The sequence below is a fragment of the Osmerus mordax genome, chromosome 1, assembly GCF_038355195.1.
Source record: "Osmerus mordax isolate fOsmMor3 chromosome 1, fOsmMor3.pri, whole genome shotgun sequence".
NCBI lineage: Eukaryota > Metazoa > Chordata > Actinopteri > Osmeriformes > Osmeridae > Osmerus > Osmerus mordax.
Genome location: NC_090050.1, coordinates 11,745,054 through 11,763,311, shown reverse-complemented (window position 1 = coordinate 11,763,311; position 18,258 = coordinate 11,745,054). Strand labels below are relative to the sequence as shown.

At 50.7% G+C, this 18,258-nt stretch overlaps 1 protein-coding gene across 1 annotated transcript in view; it reads right to left on the bottom strand.

Moving 5' to 3' along the window:
* Positions 1-834: 834 nt before the first annotated feature.
* skib (v-ski avian sarcoma viral oncogene homolog b) overlaps positions 835-18,258 on the bottom strand; it is a 29,543-nt gene continuing 12,119 nt past the window's right edge. Inside the window, exons 2-7 of the mRNA XM_067235362.1 lie at positions 6,005-6,118; positions 5,651-5,751; positions 5,210-5,466; positions 4,331-4,623; positions 3,283-3,513; positions 835-3,157 (exon numbers count right to left, since the gene is read on the bottom strand). Of these exons, the coding sequence (XP_067091463.1) occupies positions 2,933-3,157; positions 3,283-3,513; positions 4,331-4,623; positions 5,210-5,466; positions 5,651-5,751; positions 6,005-6,118 (1,221 nt within the window). The 3' untranslated portion in view covers positions 835-2,932. The remainder of the gene's footprint in view (positions 3,158-3,282; positions 3,514-4,330; positions 4,624-5,209; positions 5,467-5,650; positions 5,752-6,004; positions 6,119-18,258) is intronic.

The window sequence follows — 18,258 nt, the reverse complement described above, 5'->3', positions numbered from 1 at the left end:
AATTTTTGTTCTCGCTGTGATATATTGTTTTATTACTGTTGCTTGCTTTTTTCCACAGGTACACTTGCACTTATAGCTGTTCATGTTGTTTAATTGTAACTTGTTTAACTACATGCTCTTATGGTTCTTCCCTTTGGCACTTACTTTGGTTGTTCACAATGTGTGCTTCATGTTTTGGCTACTCGCAATGTTTTTTGGCTATCTTGTTGTTATGATCAGTGACCTATGCACTTTGTAAAGCTCTCTCTTGGAAGTCGCTTTGGATAAAAGCGTCTGCTAAATGAATAAATGTAAATGTAATGTAAATGTTCTGAATGAGAAGTCCCAGAAAAGGCTAGGCCTATTATATATGTATATATTTCTATTTTTTTTAACTTCAGTTCATTTTCCAGTAGGTTATAACAACCACACCTGGGTGCTTACAACCTTGCAAATCGGTCACTGAAACTTCACTCTCGCATCAGGAAGACAAATCTGCACGCCTTGACTTTTGCAACCCTTGCGATTAATTTGTTGTCAAACTTGCACTTGCAGTTGTGCAAGAGAGCAGAGCGGATGGAGAACTAAAAGAAAACAAAGCGCCCTCTTTTTGGAAGATACTTACCCAGTCTTGGTGTGCCATAACGGATTGAAAATTGATAATACATTTTCAAGAGTCATGATCTTGCAAAAGGACATTGCTGATTAGTCTTCACGTGTATTGTTGGGAACTTTCAGCACCACATGATCTGTGATCTGATCTGTAGAAGGATAGCAAAATGTCGCCCTCTTGAGTACAGACTCATAAAAACATACAAGTACAAAAGCAAAAAAATTGCCAAACACCCTCATACAAATGGTTGATTTGATTTTAATGGATATCATAGAGGTTTTCCAAGGAAAAAGAAAACATCGAAACAAACTGCAAAATAAAACCCCACTTCCAAAACTACTATTAACAGTATTAACGAACGCAATGCATATTCCCATTACATTGTATGCAACATATGTTCAGTGGGGAAATAATAATAAGACATGTAAGTATGTTTTTCTAAAATATCTGTGAGCACCAAAGGTTGAAGACCAGGAGAGATGTCCTATCTATCCTACTTGAGTCTGGAAAGCCAGTAGAGGGGTAGGTACTCAAATATATAATTATTTCATTTGATCATTTTGGTCTGGGTTTAAGTAGATACATCCGCAATCCATAAAACAATGAACATCTTTTGTAGCTCCCATCAGAAGGAAGAAACATATATGGAAATTGTGACTATAATAGTAATGGTGTCTTTCTCAAAATGATCACCTATTGTTTAAAATAATGACCGATAACTTGTCTTTTCCTCTATGTTTTACCAATCATTCATTACTTCCATTCAGCCCATTGATTTCAAGCGATGTTCAAGGGTGCAATAATCCATCAATTATATCATAATCACAAATATACATTTTCTTTTGGTTTCAAGTAAGATAAAAACTATTACTCATAATAGAATTAAAGTGTAAAGCAAGCAAAATTTCTTATTATTTACAATATCACAATTGTATTTACAAAATAGAACTGACAAAACAGAACTAACAAAATAGTTGTTAAATGTTGTTCATGTTCTGTTGTAATTTTAACAAAGCAATTGGGAGTAAAATGCACAATGCAATTTGTCTTTATTTTAAAAGTGCAATTCCTTTTCTTAAGTAAAAAAATATATATTCATATTTTGTATATATGTAGAAATGTTGTTCATATAAAGCATATGTTGATTTAAGAGCCCTACAAATCAGAAACAAAAAATGCTTACGGGTTTACAGGCAGCAAATTATTTTGGAATATAAATTATTTTACAGTAGCGGTGAGGGAATCGGGCTAGTAATCCGAAGGTTGCCAGTTCGATTCCCGGTCATGCCAACTGACGTTGTGTCCTTGGGCAAGGCACTTCACCCTACTTGCCTCGGGGGAATGTCCCTGTACTTACTGTAAGTCGCTCTGGATAAGAGCGTCTGCTAAATGACTAAATGTAAATGTATTCAATAGAAAATCTGAAATACCGCAATTCAACAAAAAGACAGCCATTATCATAGTTGTTCTAGACACAACATCAGATTCACCGGCAACACAATATTTATCACATGGTTTGGTTTCATACACGTCTGATTTTAAAACAAAAGGAGGCTGTGGGTGCATCAGAGTAAAAAGTTACACTTCCATACAATATTCAAGATGAGAATATAAAGATTGTGTCCCCAGATACTTTAGGCTTCCGTCAGATGAAACAGATCTGGAGGGTTGAGAGCAAGCTGTATGCCTATAGGGTTTACATGGATGTGCTGATGTGAGTGCCTGGAACCCTGCTAATCATGCAACATTTCCTTTTCAATCTCCACAACATGTTCAAGAAGCAAACTGATTGAGTCAGTGACAAAGTGGAAAACCTTGGTGGTGTGCTTTCCAGTTGTCTGTGAATGTAAATAATATGTTACCGTTGAATTGTGTACCAAGATTCTGTGGAGGTGTCGCCCCCTACTGTTCTGTACTTCTGTTCCCTAAATATTCAAGTAATGTTATGGAGCTATAGTTGCACATCTTTAAATAGCTTATATACCAAAATAAAGTCCTTATCCCGCATCAGGGGAGTCGGGAGAGGAGTGTGTCTGTTGTCTTTCAGGAAGATGTCTTTCTCATGGGATTGCAGCTAGCTCTCATGCTCAACCAGACCACTTTCCAGTTCCAGTTGAAGTTCATATATTATCATAATAATGTCCATTTTCATCATAACAAGATCTTCCAACTTTACTATTAAAAAACAGGAGACCATCCTCTTGAAATCATTGGGTATTTTTTGCTGGATGAATTTCCCCTTAACAGGAGCTGCAATCAATGCTGTGTGTTCTGCAGCCACTACAGTACCGTTTGTCTCTGGAGAGCCCGGCAAAAAACGGTTCACCGTGGCCCACAGCATTAAGAAACTCCGTTGGTGTGCTGTGGTTGCGTAAGTCTGAGCGTGTCTGTGTGGGAGTCCTTGCTGTCCTGGCTGTCGTCGGCCTTCTGCAGCTCCAGCTGGCCCTGCAGCTCCTTCACCATCCTCTCCAGGCTCTGCCGGGCCTCGCGCTCCTGCTGCAGCTCCTCCCTTAGCTGCTCGCGGTCCACCTCGGCCCGCTGCAGCAGCACCTGCAGCTCCTCGATCTGCAGAGCACCGGGAACACACGGCCACGGTCAGAGGGGGCCCGCACGTGCACACGCACGCGCAGAGGAACAGGCGGGGGAAGACGACCCTTTCGCTAGCGTTTTTTCCCCGTAATTCTGCTCACCTGAGAGGAGTACTTGACCCGCAGGCGCTCGGCCTCGCAGCCACGGTCGCAGACGCGCTGTTGCCTCTCCTTCTCTAGCTCTCGCTTCAGCCGCGTGCGAGACTCCTCCGCCTCCTGGGTCTTCCTCTCCCACTCGGTCCGCAGGCGCTCGATCTCCTTCCTCAGGCCACGCTTGGCCTCCACCGCCTCGCGCAGGCGGCCCTTCTTGGCCACTCGCACAAACTCCAGCTCCTGGAGGGGTCAGGGACAGGGACAAAGCAGAGTCAGGGACAGGGACAAAGCAGAGTCAGCAGGATGAAGGCAAAAAGGGAGTTGTGGTAATGACAACCTTTCCAGCTTTGAAAGTTTGCCTAAGTGCTTGCTAGCTAGCCATAGGCAAACTTAAATTGCTAACTTGCTGTATACCACATCTGATATATAAGTTGTCACAACAGTGAAAACACTAGAATAACCTTTTGGCCTAAGAGCGTATTGCTTAAGTTTCCGCTTACTGACCAAACGGCTAATAAATGTAATTATTTGACCCTGGTGGTTTTGCCCACATCCCAAGGATTCTGGGGACACAAGTTCCTCTTTCTTGTCTTAAGCTCTGCCTTTAGTGTTGAACATTATAGTATTGAGTTCCTCTTTTGATAGACATGAGCTTTTGAACTGATCATGTAACTGTCAGGAACTAACTGGTTAAAAGAGTACTCAGACAATATCATGCTCAGAGAGCCCTTCTATTCCAGACATCACTTTGGTACTGTTTAAGAACTGCAAGAATAAACAGACAGACAAATTCTTCTGACCTCCGACTTTCAATGATAAAATTCCACCACGACCGTGACTGTCAAACACTCGTGTCATAGTGGCACTACGGTGTTTCGGGGACTAATCACTTTCACATCGAAATAACAGCAACGGATCAGTCCATGACTACTCAATCCTAGCTCTTCTTGATGCTTGCTGGGATGTTGAGCTATAACATAAACCTTTTTTGGTTCTTTCTACCTATGAAAGCTTGCGTGCCGGTCCACGATGTGCTCCTGTTCTAGCGTGTGCGTACCTGCTGGAGGCTGCGCTTGGCCTGCAGGGCTGCAGCCAGCTTCTCCTCCTGCTTCAGCTTCATCTTCATCACCTCCTGCAGGAACTTCTCCCTGGCCTCCTGGGAGTCCAGGCCCCCATACAGGCTCTGTCTCAGGGCCTCCAGCTCCGGGGCCTCAGGTAGCCAGGCCGGGCCGGGGCCCTCCGAGGGCCTCATGCTGCCCAGGGGCTCCTGGGGCAGCGGCAGAGCTGGGGTCTGGCTCAAACTGTTGCAGGCTGGGAGAGATGAGGTCAAGGAGGGGATGGATACTGGGCCTGTGAGACAGACAGAGAGAGGAATAACATAGGTAATGATATAGGAGTCAATATAGATTGATTGATTGAAGTCAAGGTAAAGTACGATAACTCTCTTTCTCCTGTGATACTAAAACCAGCCACCAGATGGCAGCCTAACACAGGACTACACCTATCTCTTCGGCTCGTCAACCCATTCAGTTATGTGTTAAGCCCTTCTTTTAGAGTGATCCTGCTATCTCTGCTAGAGGCTGCAATACAGACAGACCTCATGTCAGGCTTAGACTGCCGTGTTTCTGCTTGCTCCATTGGATGGAAGGTTAGGGTCTGGGGTCACGTTTGTGACGTGGCTTTTCAGTGTTATTAAAGGAAGCAGTCTACATTTACATTTACATTTAGTCATTTAGCAGACGCTCTTATCCAGAGCGACTTACAGTAAGTACAGGGACATTCCCCCGAGGCAAGTAGGGTGAAGTGCCTTGCCCAAGGACACAACGTCAGTTGGCATGACCGGGAATCGAACTGGCAACCTTCAGATTACTAGCCCGACTCCCTCACCGCTCAGCCAACTGACTCCCTCCCTGAGTCTAGTGTGTGTCCTACTCACAATCCTCACAGTCGTCCACGTCGATCTCCCCATCATCGTCCATCTCCATGTCCTCTTCCACCGCGTTGGCTGGTGGAGGGAGAACGGGTTTGGGGACCGGGGGGGGCTGTGGTGCTCTGGAGCTGGCAGGGGTGTCCTTCTCCCTGTCTCTGGTCTGGATCCCCATGGTCTGGCCCTCTCTGAGGAGGGGGCTGGCCAGAGGAGCTAGCGCTGTGCTGGGAACCACACAGCTCTCCTGGCTGATCTGCTGGCTGGATCTATGGAGGCCAACAAATGAGACTTTCAGTTCTCCTCTTAAAACAGGAGCTTTTTCGAAAAGGGAGGTTCACTTATGTCGCAACAAACTGCCATGGGATAGGTGAAGTAAGGTTAGGTTTTGGGGGATCAAAATGAATTCAAAAATGGTTCAATTCCAAAATCGTTCGCGAGACAGCCCCTTACCGCTTAGCCTCACTGTGATTGGTGGTTTTGTCCCTCTCGGAGGAGGGGGACCAGGGCCGGAAGGCAGAGGCTCTCTGTTTCAGCTGGGCTTGTTTCACATCCTGAAAAACGAAGAACAGGTCATTCAGCGAGACTGAAGAGCAGCTTAGAAAACAGTCCAATTCCAAATCAATGTAATTCCTTCACTAACTACAACGTTTCTCCCCGCGAAGCGGAGGTGACCTGACATGACGGGGGTGTACAAGGTCACAGAACTTGGCGGAGGACAAAGACCCTCCTGTCAAGGACCCCCGTGACCTTGAAGTTCCACAAATCAGGTTTCACACACTCGCAGAAAGAACACAAGATACAAACCTTGCTGGCAGACTTCGTCAGAGATTGTAACCAGTCGTGCTGTCTCTCCTTGTCGGCTAAGGGAGAAAGCAGCTTGTCCAGTTTGGACTTCTTAGCTGGAGCCGGGCTGTGGGACTGTGAAGAGAAGAGATTGAAAGTAAATATGACGTTCTACCACGAAACATTTACAGGAATAGTACAAATCAACAATATGAGTCAAATGGTCTATATCACACAGTATGTATTTCGATCGAAGAAATGTCTGTTTAACCCCCTACATGGTGTACTTTACATCATCCCTCTGCCATTATCTCTAAACAGAGCAGAGACCACTGGGTGGTGACCACACGGTGCCCGTCATTCACCCCCAGGCTGTGCCAGGAAACAAGGCTTGGATACGAACAAATTGAGAGAGCCAGACAGAGTTCAAGTGTCTGTGGGAAAGCTCTGTCTGTCTGTCTGTCTCTGTGTGTGCGTGTGTGTCTGCGTGTGTGCGCGTGTGTGTGTGAGTGTGTGTCTGGACGCTAGCTGGTCTGGATGGCAGCCAGCAAGGCTACACACGGACCTGCCAGCTTTAGGAGGCGCCATCAGGTACACAGAGAGAGAGAGAGAAAGAGAGAGAGAGACAGAAAGAGGGAAGCTGAGAGCTCTAAACTCGGACAGACGTTTTGGGGTGAAGCTAACCTCAATACAGGGCATTAACTCACAAAATGTTTCCCTCTCCGCTCTGCTGATGGTGGTGGAGTCAGGAGAGACTACATGTCTCTGTTTAACCCCCCCCCCCCCCCTCTTACACACACACACTCAGTGGCCCAAGTCATATCCAGGAAGTGTGTATGTGTGTGTGTGTGTGAGAGAGAGAGAGAGAGAGAGAGAGAGAGAGAGAGAGAGAGGCCCCTGTGGTGAGACAGTAACTGAGCCTCCTAGCCTCAAGTCTCAGCCTGTCAGGACGGGGCTGTGTTTACCTAGGCGCTGGGAGAGACCTGCTCAGACCTGACTTCTATGACAGTCTCCCTTCAGGAATCCCAAACACTCCACAACTCCCCTCCCTATCTCCCCTCACCCCCATGGAAAGGGTTACTCACTGTACGCTGCACCTGCACTACACTGCGTGTACAGCCACTGGGAAACACTGAATGGAAAAGTGGGCTTTGCTCAGCAGCATAGTTTGAAGAGGTTCACCTGGAGGTGTGGAAGACAGATTGTTGGGTGATGACTGGCAGCTTGGCTGTTAATGAATCATGTTTGACAGTTCTCACTGAGAGATAAGCTGCAAGCTGTCTGTGCGTGTATGACTCTGAGTGTGTGTGTGTGTCTGTGTGTGTGTATGTGTGTCTACCTGTCTGTCTGCCTGCGGTTCTGGCACCAGGGGTGGAGGTGTGAGTCAGGTCTGACACAACATAACAGAGAACCTCCGTTCTAGAAACTTCTGCTTGGGTCGCATCATATAACCCTACCCTCTCATTTGGCTGGCTCTGCCGGAGCTTGGCTCATAAAGCTATAATCAGACAGCAGTTGTGTTATCACAAGGCCTAAGTGCATCTGGCATGACTGTGGTCGTCTGGACACTCCTCTTATGTCTCTCTGACTCACACACATCACTGCTCAAGTCCCCACGCGCACACGGTCTTATTCACACACTGCAGATGTACACTCACACAGACCCACAGCAAGGCTGTCTAGCGAGGTTTACTCTTAAGAGACACTAGCCTAGACCTCCAGCTGACACATCAGCCACTCACACACACTCTGTCACGCAACACACACACACACACTCTCTGACACGCACATACACGCACATCCTCGTTAATCTCACCTGTTTTACCAGTGGTTTTTCGACAAACTGCCAAACGGTGAAATCCGAGTCTGTAATTACTGATATGGTTGTTGTTTTCCCAACAAAGGATGTCTGTGAGTGTGCGTGCGTGCGTGCGTGCGTGTATGTATGTGTTTGACTTTGTGTGTGTGAATGTGTTTGACTGTGTGTGTGTGCTATTCCTACCCTGAGGTTTGGAGCTACAGGAAGACTGAGGCCCGAAGACAAAACAGAGTGGGAGAGCGGGGCCTCCCAGACACCACAAGGGAGCTGCTAGCTAAATCTGACAGGGAGCTCAGCGGAGAGTAGCCCCACCGGAGCCACACACACTTCCCTCCCCACCACACCAGACATAACACGCTCCTTCTCACACACAGCCAAACACACACACACACAAACACACACACACTTACATGAGCACGCACGGATACACGCACACCCAAAACACTGACACCCACACTGTACACTGCCGGTCTCGTGCTTGCAGGGCACAGGATAGAGCCCTCACTGTCTCCAACCTGCTTCAGGCTGTTTCAGTTTACCGGAGGAGAGAAAGAGAAGGGAGGAAGGAGAGGGAGGGAGGGAAAGAGTGAGGGTTGAAAATCAGGGAGAGGGAAGGAGACTTCCTCTTTGGAGTTTGCTTTGGCTGGGGCCCCTGTGGGAACGGAGTTTCGGAGTGAGAAGGGGGCGGGTCTGGAAGGGGTGGGGGGGCAAGGGGGCGGGTCTGGAAGGGGTGGGGGGGAGGGTGAAGGGGAGTGATCAGGGCAGCGGGGACCACAGAGGAGGAAGCTCAGAGCTGGAGGAATGTCTGCGTGAAGGCCAAGTACAGGCTCCTCTTAAAAGAGACTTAGCCCATTCATGCGTTGCCCTTTTCAACTCGCCGCTATTGTGTGATGGCTCTCTAAGGAGCCCCGTAATGAGGGAAGGTTTCAAAGTGGAGCCGGGGGCTAAACAGGGCGGGGCTACACGGAGGCTGAAGCTGACATGCTTTCTCCTGGAAGGACACTCCTGTTATTACACGGTCACTCAGGGAGAAGGGGCCGTGTGCAACCACGACCAGAACAGACACCCCTCACCCTGACACAACCGCTCATATTACGGTCATACTACTGTCATGCCGGGGATAATATTCTGGTCATGTTATGGTTAATGGAGGCCTAGCACAATGGAGTGGGGGGGGAAGAGCATGTTTACTTCTTTGCGTCGGCCAGCTTTGAGTGTGCTGAACTCTAAGGTGTCAGTCAGTTGGCTGAGCGGTGAGGGAATCAGGCTAGTAATCCGAAGGTTGCCAGTTCGATTCCCGGTCATGCCAACTGACGTTGTGTCCTTGGGCAAGGCACTTCACCCTACTTGCCTCGGGGGGAATGTCCCTGTACTTACTGTAAGTCGCTCTGGATAAGAGCGTCTGCTAAATGACAAAAAAATTAAAAATTTAAAAAATTTAAACTCTCCCTCCCAGTCCTCTACACGCTGGCACAAGAGCCTTCCACCCCACCAAGCTGGCCCCCGGCTGCCAGCGAGACCAAAATAGTCGTCCCTGGCCGAGTTTCCCCAGGCAACCGTCACACAATACCACTGCACACTATACGGCATGGCGTTCCCAAAAGTGCCCGGCAACGAGACACAACAGTTTCACGTTTCAGACTCCTTCCCCTGTGAGGAAGCTCAGGGTGTATTCCCCAGCTCGGAGTATGCTGTGCAGAACACTGTCTCACTCAAGGGCACACACACACGCACACGCACACACGCACATACCAACTGGCCATGCTCAGTCCAAGGCTACCAGCATCAGTGGGAAGTGGGATGGGGTGGCAAAGGGGGAGGGGGGTATAGCAGGCTGTGGCCTAGCAAGTTTCCCTCAATGATCCCTTGTTTGTTTATCTAAAACCTATAACATGTCACCCATGGTTGGCTGAGCTGACCTCAACCCGAACCATCCCTTTCAAGCGTCATTAAAATGGCCTCCCTTCAAAATGGCCGCCACTGGAAGACCGTTGGGAGAATACACTGAGACGATGAGCCGCTGGAGTTAAACCTCAGAGCCATAGTAACAGTGGTCTGGGCTGGTCTGGTCTGGCCTGCCACGCGAACAGTCTTAACGCAAAGCAAGGCTGATTGGATTGTCCTAATTGTCTTTGGGATTGAGATGAAGGTCTGGGCTGAGCAGGTCTGTTCTCATGAAGCAGGGAGACTCAGAGCCTTTCCCCCGACATGTCACCTTTAGCCAGAGATCAGGGGATGGGCTATGAATACTGTAGCATGTCCCACAGCTCTCCCTCCACACGCCTCCCCCGCCACAACTAGGAAACGGAACCACGTCTGCATAGATGTGGCCGATACAACGGTGGCAACGCACAGCTGCCTCCGCGTCTGACTCTCACCTAGCGGATTTCCCTCGCGATCAATCCAATCGGATGTCGTCCTCTATCGGCGGCTGTGCATCCACAGCGCAGAGGTTCGTCGACAGCGCGAGTTGTGCGGGGGTTACAAGAGCCAATGAAGGCCGATGCACAGACACGGTCGTTCGCGTTGTCACCTGTGTCGATCCGACAGTCCTCGTATCTCTCTCCCAGGCGAGGCGAGACAGAGCAACAGACTGTTAACACCGAGAGGAGGGAGCAAATTCAATTGAGGGGCCGATAGAGCCACTAAAACATCACATGGCCTTGTTTCCTATTAGGTTTTTTTCTGCCTGAACCATAAGGAGGGCCGGAGTATCGGGCGGGAAGGGATGTAAACAGACCATGATCTCACTGAGGGGATGTGGAGGGCAGGCTGCGTGGAAGTGTGACCCCCTCCGCTAAGAACCGCAAACCCAGAAATACCAGCTCCAGATTACACGTTATTACCGCGAGCGTGCCTGCACCTATCTCCGGACATGAGACTGCGTGTGTGCGTCTGGGAGGCGGGTATATTTAGGCAGCCGTACCGCCACATTCTCAGGGTGCTTTTAGGGAAGCGCCTAAGCGGCTCTGGTGGAATTGGCCAGTTGTACGGATGGCCAAGCTCGGCTGTGTGGTCATCTGTGTGGATGTACAGCGTTCCACATAGCCAATTAGGCCACACAGTACCGACACGCAAAGAGGGCATAGACATACACATGCCCACACACACGCACATGCATACTCATACATACACGCTAACCACACCATGTCTTTTTCTGCTCCTATTCACATTTAGCACAGTTGCAGTGAGGGAGCAGCTGCAGAGCTAACCAGGAGGCCGAAGGGTGTGAAGGTGAGAGACAGAAAGGGAGGGGGGGGGGGGGAGAGACAGCAGAAAGGCAGAGGGACAGAGTGAGGGAGATAGAGAAGCAGAGAGAGAGAGAGAGAGAGAGAGAGAGAGAGAGAGAGAGAGAGGGAGAGGCAGGGAGAGAGACAGCAGAAAGGCAGAGGGACAGAGTGAGGGAGATAGAGAAGCAGAGAGAGAGAGAGAGGGAGAGGCAGGGAGAGAGTCAGCAGAAAGGCAGAGGGACAGAGTGAGGGAGATAGAGAAGCAGAGAGAGAGAGAGAGGCAGGGAGGACACATCCAGCATGTCAGGACCCCTCGTTTTCATCTGTCTGCTCGTCTGCATAATGTCGGCCGCCGGCAAGTCCACTTCAGATTAGCCAATGGCTGTTGGCCTGCTGTAGCTGTTAGCCCACTGCTCCATGAGACAGTAAGTCCGGGACCGCTTCCGTTGAAATCCCACAGATTAGTGCTAATGCCCCAGCAAAGAAGGCTGAAAGACGATTTAAATGTCACTGGATAACCTCTCAGCAACCCAAACAGTATCGCCTCCAAGCACACACACCATCCTATCACATACACACAGACCATGATATCACACACGCACACATGTAAACACCATTAAATCACACACACACACACTGTGGTATCACACATACACTGCATCTACCCCTGGCCCCTGGAGACTGGGTGATTGACGTGGCTGTCAGCCAAGCAGATCCTGTCTTACAAGTTTACTAAGAACAACGATTGGATAAAAGGAATCGTTCTTCGTCAACAGAGACCCAGGCACACAGCGGGCGAGCCGAGCGTGGGCAGGGGGAGAGGGTAGCCGCGGGCCCACCTGGTCAGCTGACCGCTGCGCTGGCTGGGCCTGGTAAGCTGAGACACATGACCACATGCCTGCAAACAGACGGGCATGGCGAGGATGGGGGGGGGGGGGGGGGGGGGGGTGAGGATGGGGTGAGGGGATGGGGTTCAGTGGGGTGGGGGCAGGTGGCAGGTTTATTTGGGCAGATGAAAAAGGGATGAATACCAGGGAGAGGTTACGAGGTGTGTGAGGGGGCAGGGGGGGGAGGGAGGGGGGGAGGGAGGGAGGGAACGAGATGAGGGTGGGGGGGGGGGGGCCATAAAGCTGAGGTGAAGTTAGGGTCAGTGCCCGGTGTCCCCTGTGATTTCACGTCACTGACACAGTGTCTGTCCTGGGAACTGGCAGGGGAGGTCACTAGCTGCAGCGAGGTGATAAATCCACTGTGTTTTTATAGATGGTCGTTCTGACTCCTCTGTCTCTGCTCCAAAGCAGACTGCCCAGGCAGACCAGGCCTGGCAGGCTAATACGCACCAAATACACAACTACCTTTATCAGCGCTGATGCTAACAAGGCTAACTCCCTTTAGCCCTGATGAATCCCTTGGTTTTGACACCAGAGGATGTTGGTGCTGGTGGGCCTGTCTGTGTCTGTGTGTTTGATTTGGTGTGCATATGTGTGAGAGTACACCCCAGAGTATTACTCTTCTCATGTAAAACCACAGGACCTTGAGTTCCGTTTGGGGTGAGACAATGTGGTTGTGGGTAGAAGTGCTAATGGCTTCATTCAGAATGAGAGGAAGCATTAGGAAACAGCTAACCTTTGCTAAAAGCACTAAGAAGCCCTAGCATGTGCCTGAATAGAATTAAATCACTGGGGAGAAAAAGAGTGGGTTTCTGCTCTCAGTTACAAAGAAACTGCCGAGAAATATTCCAAACTGCATCCGGTACATTCACTTATTTCACTCCTCCATGATGGACCTGCAGGAATATATTCTCTCTCTCTCTTTCGCCTTTCCAGTCGGCGTCTTTCTGCACGTAATATTCGACTGGAGATCAAACGGCATTTCACTTGTTTGCACTTGTTCACGACATCCCCCGTGAGGGAAACACGAGATAAAAACACCCACAACATCCGCTCTTCAGATCCTACATTCCAGCCTCCAACATTTTGGCTTCCCTTCTCCTCCTCCTCCTCCTCTTTCTCTATTCACAGAAAAACATATCTGCTTACGTGGGAGATTTGGGTGAGAGGGCCTGGTCTCCCCAGCCTCCAAAAATGGGGGGGGGGGGGGGGGGCAGCTTTAAAATGGAGGGAGGAGGGAAGGAGGGAGGGAGGGTGGAGGAAGGGAACACGGAGCTAGGCAGCGCCGGCTGAAGCCATAGCAGCTCTCCCTCTGCTCCGTGACCCTGAGACGAGCTGGAAGCCGTTTCTTTTCCTTTCTGGATGGTTTTATAGGGGTTCTTCGGAATTCTTCGGAGTTCCTCACCATAGCAACGCCATAACAGTGGAGCGTGACTCTGCGTTGACTCAACGACCAGAACTTTACTGAACATCTTAGGGGCCAAGGTTCTCCTTTCCTCCCCACGTCCTCAGACAGAGACCGATCTCGTGCAGGGGCTAACTGGATGACCGCATGGAGCATGAATGCAGACACATGTTGAAATAACTCCATGCACATCTGGCGCCCTGGCCTGGTGTGTAGTACCCTGAGGGGAGTGAGGTCTTATCTCCCACTGAGCCACAGGTGCACACGAGAGAGATGGATGGCTGTTTGTCTAAAGGAGGTGAACCGCATCCCATTGATCAGAGTAGAAAAGAGGAGAGCAGAATGACGGAGAGCGCAGGGCTAGTGGAACGGGGCTGGTTGTGGGCTGGACTGACATGACAGATAATGCTGACCCTGGGGAACGTGGACTGTTAGAGACAGAGCGCCTAGCTTAGGGTAGCCTAGAGCACGGCAGAACACACAAACACGTCAATGGGTTATATAAACGCATCCCATCTCTGGCTGTCTCTCTCTCCCTCTCTGGCACTTTGTTGACCCTAATGCAGTAGCGGATGAAGGCAGGCAGTCTGACAGGCAGGCAGGCAGGCAGGCAGGCAGGCAGGCAGGCAGGCAGGCAGGCAGGCAGGCAGACAGAGTAGCAGACAGACAGGCCTGAGGACAGAGCCTGGTGTGATCATGTAATCCCCATAGCCTCCCCTGGCCTCTCTCTAGCAGCAAATCCCCTTGACCCCACCCGGCGGAGCGCTCAGCGCTGCCCACAGATGGACACCAAGCGTCCTCACGGCACAAGCACACCCCCCTCTCCAGCGTGGGGCCTGCTGTACAGGAGGGCTACAGAGGGCTCGGAGTCGCCACGGCTATACTAGGAGTGGAGACGGTTTGTACCGCCACTGGGAAATGTATCCCCTTTTTTATGACAGGATTATTAGAATAAAAGAAATGGGAATTTGCTGGTTGGTTTCATCTCACGCCCACATCGTTCAGTTCGAGGATGATAAATGAACAAACGGTGTGTTCTAGTCCAATTCCGTTGAATGCCACCTTTTCAAATCCCTAAGACTATAATGCACTGTGTTGGGGGGAAGGCGGAGTAGAAATATGGTAGCATTTCTCTTCTGTAAGCCTTCTACCTCCTCCTCCTCCTCTCTCCCTCCCACCCGTCTATGAATCATGCTCATCACTTAGCACGCCGGCAGAGGATTTAGCGAGCCGTGTGCTGATTGGTGAGCAGGCAACTTCTGTGTTCCTCTTGTCTTGACTAGTTAGGACTGTTCCTGAGAACACGGTGGGCATCTGCTGAAGTGTAACTCAAGACCATACTACGCAGCCCCGGGTTCTTCAGCTGCTCTCTGAGACAGCTGGAAGATACATGTGGGGTGTGTGTGTGTGGGTGTGTGTGTGTGGTGTGTGTGTGTGTGTGTGGTGTGTGTGTGTGCGTAGGCAAAACATGGAATCAAGCAAAATTATACTTTTACTTGATGCATGTAAGGTCATAGCACTGGGGCATGGTACGCTTCCAGCTCTCTCACTCGCTGGCTCTCTAGCCCTCTCTCTCTCCTTCTCTCCCTCTCTCTCTCCCTCTCTCTCCCTCTCTCTCCCTCTCTCTCGCCCTCTTTTTTCTGGTAGTCTGCCACAGGGAGGGGAGGCCCGGCGCAGGAACTCAATAATAACTTTCAGCAGTCTAGCCAGGAGGCTGGGGGCCCAGACTGTGGCTGTTCTCGGCTGCTTCCCGCACTCCCTCCTCTCGGCCCCATGCTCCTCCCCTCTCCGCTTCCCTTTTCCTCTCCTCTCCTCCCTTCCCTCTTTCTCCCAGTCTGCTCGTGTCTGTGGGCGCTCACCGGGACTGATGCATACTGCAGACAGGCCGAGCGCTCTTAAAGAGACACGCACACGCACACACACCAACACATTTTTCTCCTCTTAATCACTGCAGTGAAGGCAGTGGAGACGGAGAGCAAGGGGCCGGGGGCGGTTCTTTCCACCCTCTGACTGGAAGGATCATCTCTGTCTTTCTTCTTCGTTTTTCTTTCTTCCTTTCTTTCTTTCTTTTTCCTGTGGGGCTCGCCGCGACGGGTGAAGCGAGGGGCAAACCCAGATACGCGAAGAGGCTTTCAGAGCTTCTAGGGCCAGATTCTTCCACTGCAGCATCTGGGGGGGGGAGGGGGGGGGGGCGGGGGGTGGTGGTGGTGGTGGTGGGGGGGGGGAGTCATTGATGCTGTTCTCTACACAGCAGGGAAGGGGCTTGTCAAGTGCAATCTGCGGTCTTGGCCATGAAACTGTTTTTGATGCCATTCTTATGATAATCGCCAGGGACAACCCAATAAACCTAATAAGGGCGACCTCAAACGATGGCCACCGCTCTCGGGTACGCCAACACTACAATCTGTGCGTCTCTTAAGAAATCAGGAATGTGTGTTATTGTTCAGGCCATTTTACAGAGCTCTACCCCGCTAATTAATAGTGACTGGATTCGCAAACCCTCTTCGCTCCACAAACACGACAATGCTGGAGGCTGTTGGGAACGGGCGTGGTCTATCTGGTACAGGACGTCTCATTGAAGAAAGTAAACTAGTCTGATCTGGAAGCTCTTTTTGAAAAACACAGCGACTGAGGTGAGAGAACACAACAACAGTGTTCTCCGGACAGTTGACACCTGGAATTCCAAACAAACGAGCAAAGAATCGAGAGCAAACGTCTCGCAGCGAGATGAGAGCGGCGTGCCGAGGACAGACCGCGGAGTCCGAGCAGCCAGACCCGGGACGTAGAAAGGAAACGATTCAAAATGTAACAGGGTTGAGTGACAGAAACCTACATGGGCGTGCCTGACAAACACGCTCTCATTCTTATGCTGTCAGCACTTTGCTCCTCGGGTGAACGTAGGCCGGGATCGCCAAACCCAACCCCAGACAGACGAGGTGGAGAGACAGGTCACGGCGGCTCCAAACTCGCCTGACACAACACCCCGCACCGGACACTTTCTCTTTTCCATCGCTCGAAGACGGGAGGAAGAGGGGGGGACACCTTGGATATCGTGAGAAGGCAAACGGAGAGAACGAGAGAGAGATAGAGAGAAAGAGAGAGAGCTGGAAATACAGGTAATCTCATCACCATAAACATAGAAGAAGAAAAAAGAGATAGAGTGAGGAAGAGAGAGGGGAGGGGCAGGGGGCGGAGGGGAACAAACCATCCTGAAGAATGATCGCAGATGAAGCCGTGGCTAGGGCGAGGAGACAGACTTGAAGGGGTTAACCTATCTGGGCTGTCTGCAGGCTGGGCCCCAGCTCACCAAGTCTCTATGGGAGGTATCAGTACCAGAGTCAGCAGGCCAGACAAGCATGGTGAAACCAGAACCCCAGCACTGCTTTGGAAAACCAATAAGCAGCACAGCTTCCAGCCTCCATCACCCAGCCTAGCCTCTGAACCTCCATCCACATCCAGCCTCGAGAGTCCAGTCTGCCAGACTCCAGTCTACATCCAGCTAACAGCCTCGAGTCTCCAGTCCCCTGGCCTCCACCTCCAGCCTCCCTCAGCCTAGACAGATGGTCTTCAGCCAGGACCTCCAGACCAGGGGTCAGCACAACACAGGAAGCACCTCAAGATGATCTCCTCTTGTCATCGCTCAAACATCTCCTGGAGAACGGCCTTTCTTTCCATGCGTGTAGTATTCCGCGAGTGTGGCGTTTAACGATGAAACACACACACGGACTCACACTTTCTCACACACACACACACACATGCACTTTACAAGATATATTCTCCCTGGGATGGAGAGGACTAGACCTGGCCTTCTGAAACCCAGACATCTGCCTCTTACTCAACAGAGCACAGGGAGCTTGGCGAGGGTGACACATACCCAAACAACACTGAGGCATTGAATCATCGGTGTTTACGCCGCCACCTAATTCGACACCATCTGTGGAGCTCTCAGGTCTGTAACTCTGCATGGCGGAGCTAGTTCGCCGCCGCACGGCGAGAACAACACTCACAGCGCCGCACTCTCTGTCGAAAGTTTTTTGGGGGGATGAAAGGCTCGCTGGCAATAACTAGGCAGACTCCAACTCACCCCTTCCGGCTCCAAACTTGTTTTTACCCCCCCCCCTCCCTTTTCAAAAGAAAACACATACACCTTACAAGGCACATTTCTAGAGGAAGAAGGGAAAGAAAAAGGGAAGAAAAAAGAGGAAGAAAAGACAATGAACTTCTGACCCGTCATTCAGACGGAGGAGGAAGCTCAGAGACTCGGGGGCAACTGGAGTCCACCTCCCGGTCGCCCCCATCCCACCCACCCACCCACCCACCCACCCACCCACCCACCCACCCACCCACCCACCCTCCCTCCCTCCCTCCCTCCCTCCCTCCCTCCCTCCCTCCCTCCCTCCCTCCCTCCCTCCCTCCCTCCTCTCTCATCTCACCCTGGCATCCCATTAAGCAGATCTACAGCCCTCCAGCCTCCCTCTATTTTATGACAGCCAGATGGCGGAGGGGGAGGGGGGGGGGTGGGGGGCGTGGCCTGCTTGCCTCTGGATGTGCCCCCTCAGTCTAGTAAAACCAGCTGACCTCGGCGATGTAAAAACGGTCATCTATGAAAAGGGGCTTCGGAACCAAGTGCACAAATATGGCCGCCGCCGAAACAATCGACACCCTCTCATCTCCCTGAGAGCTCCCCTGGGTTTTTATTTTTATTTTTTATGAGCGAGGAGCTGAACTGAGCACACACACACACACAGGTCATGCTATATGCAGAGAGGTGAGGGGGAGGTGGGAGGGGGGGGGCTCTCCCTAACCCCTACCCAGGTACCACTTTATAAGGGAGGGTTTTTTATTGCGTGCCTTTGAGTGTGAATACAACCCCCCACCCACCCACCTCACCCCCCCCCCCCCCCCCCCCCTGGAGACACTGGGAAACGAAACAA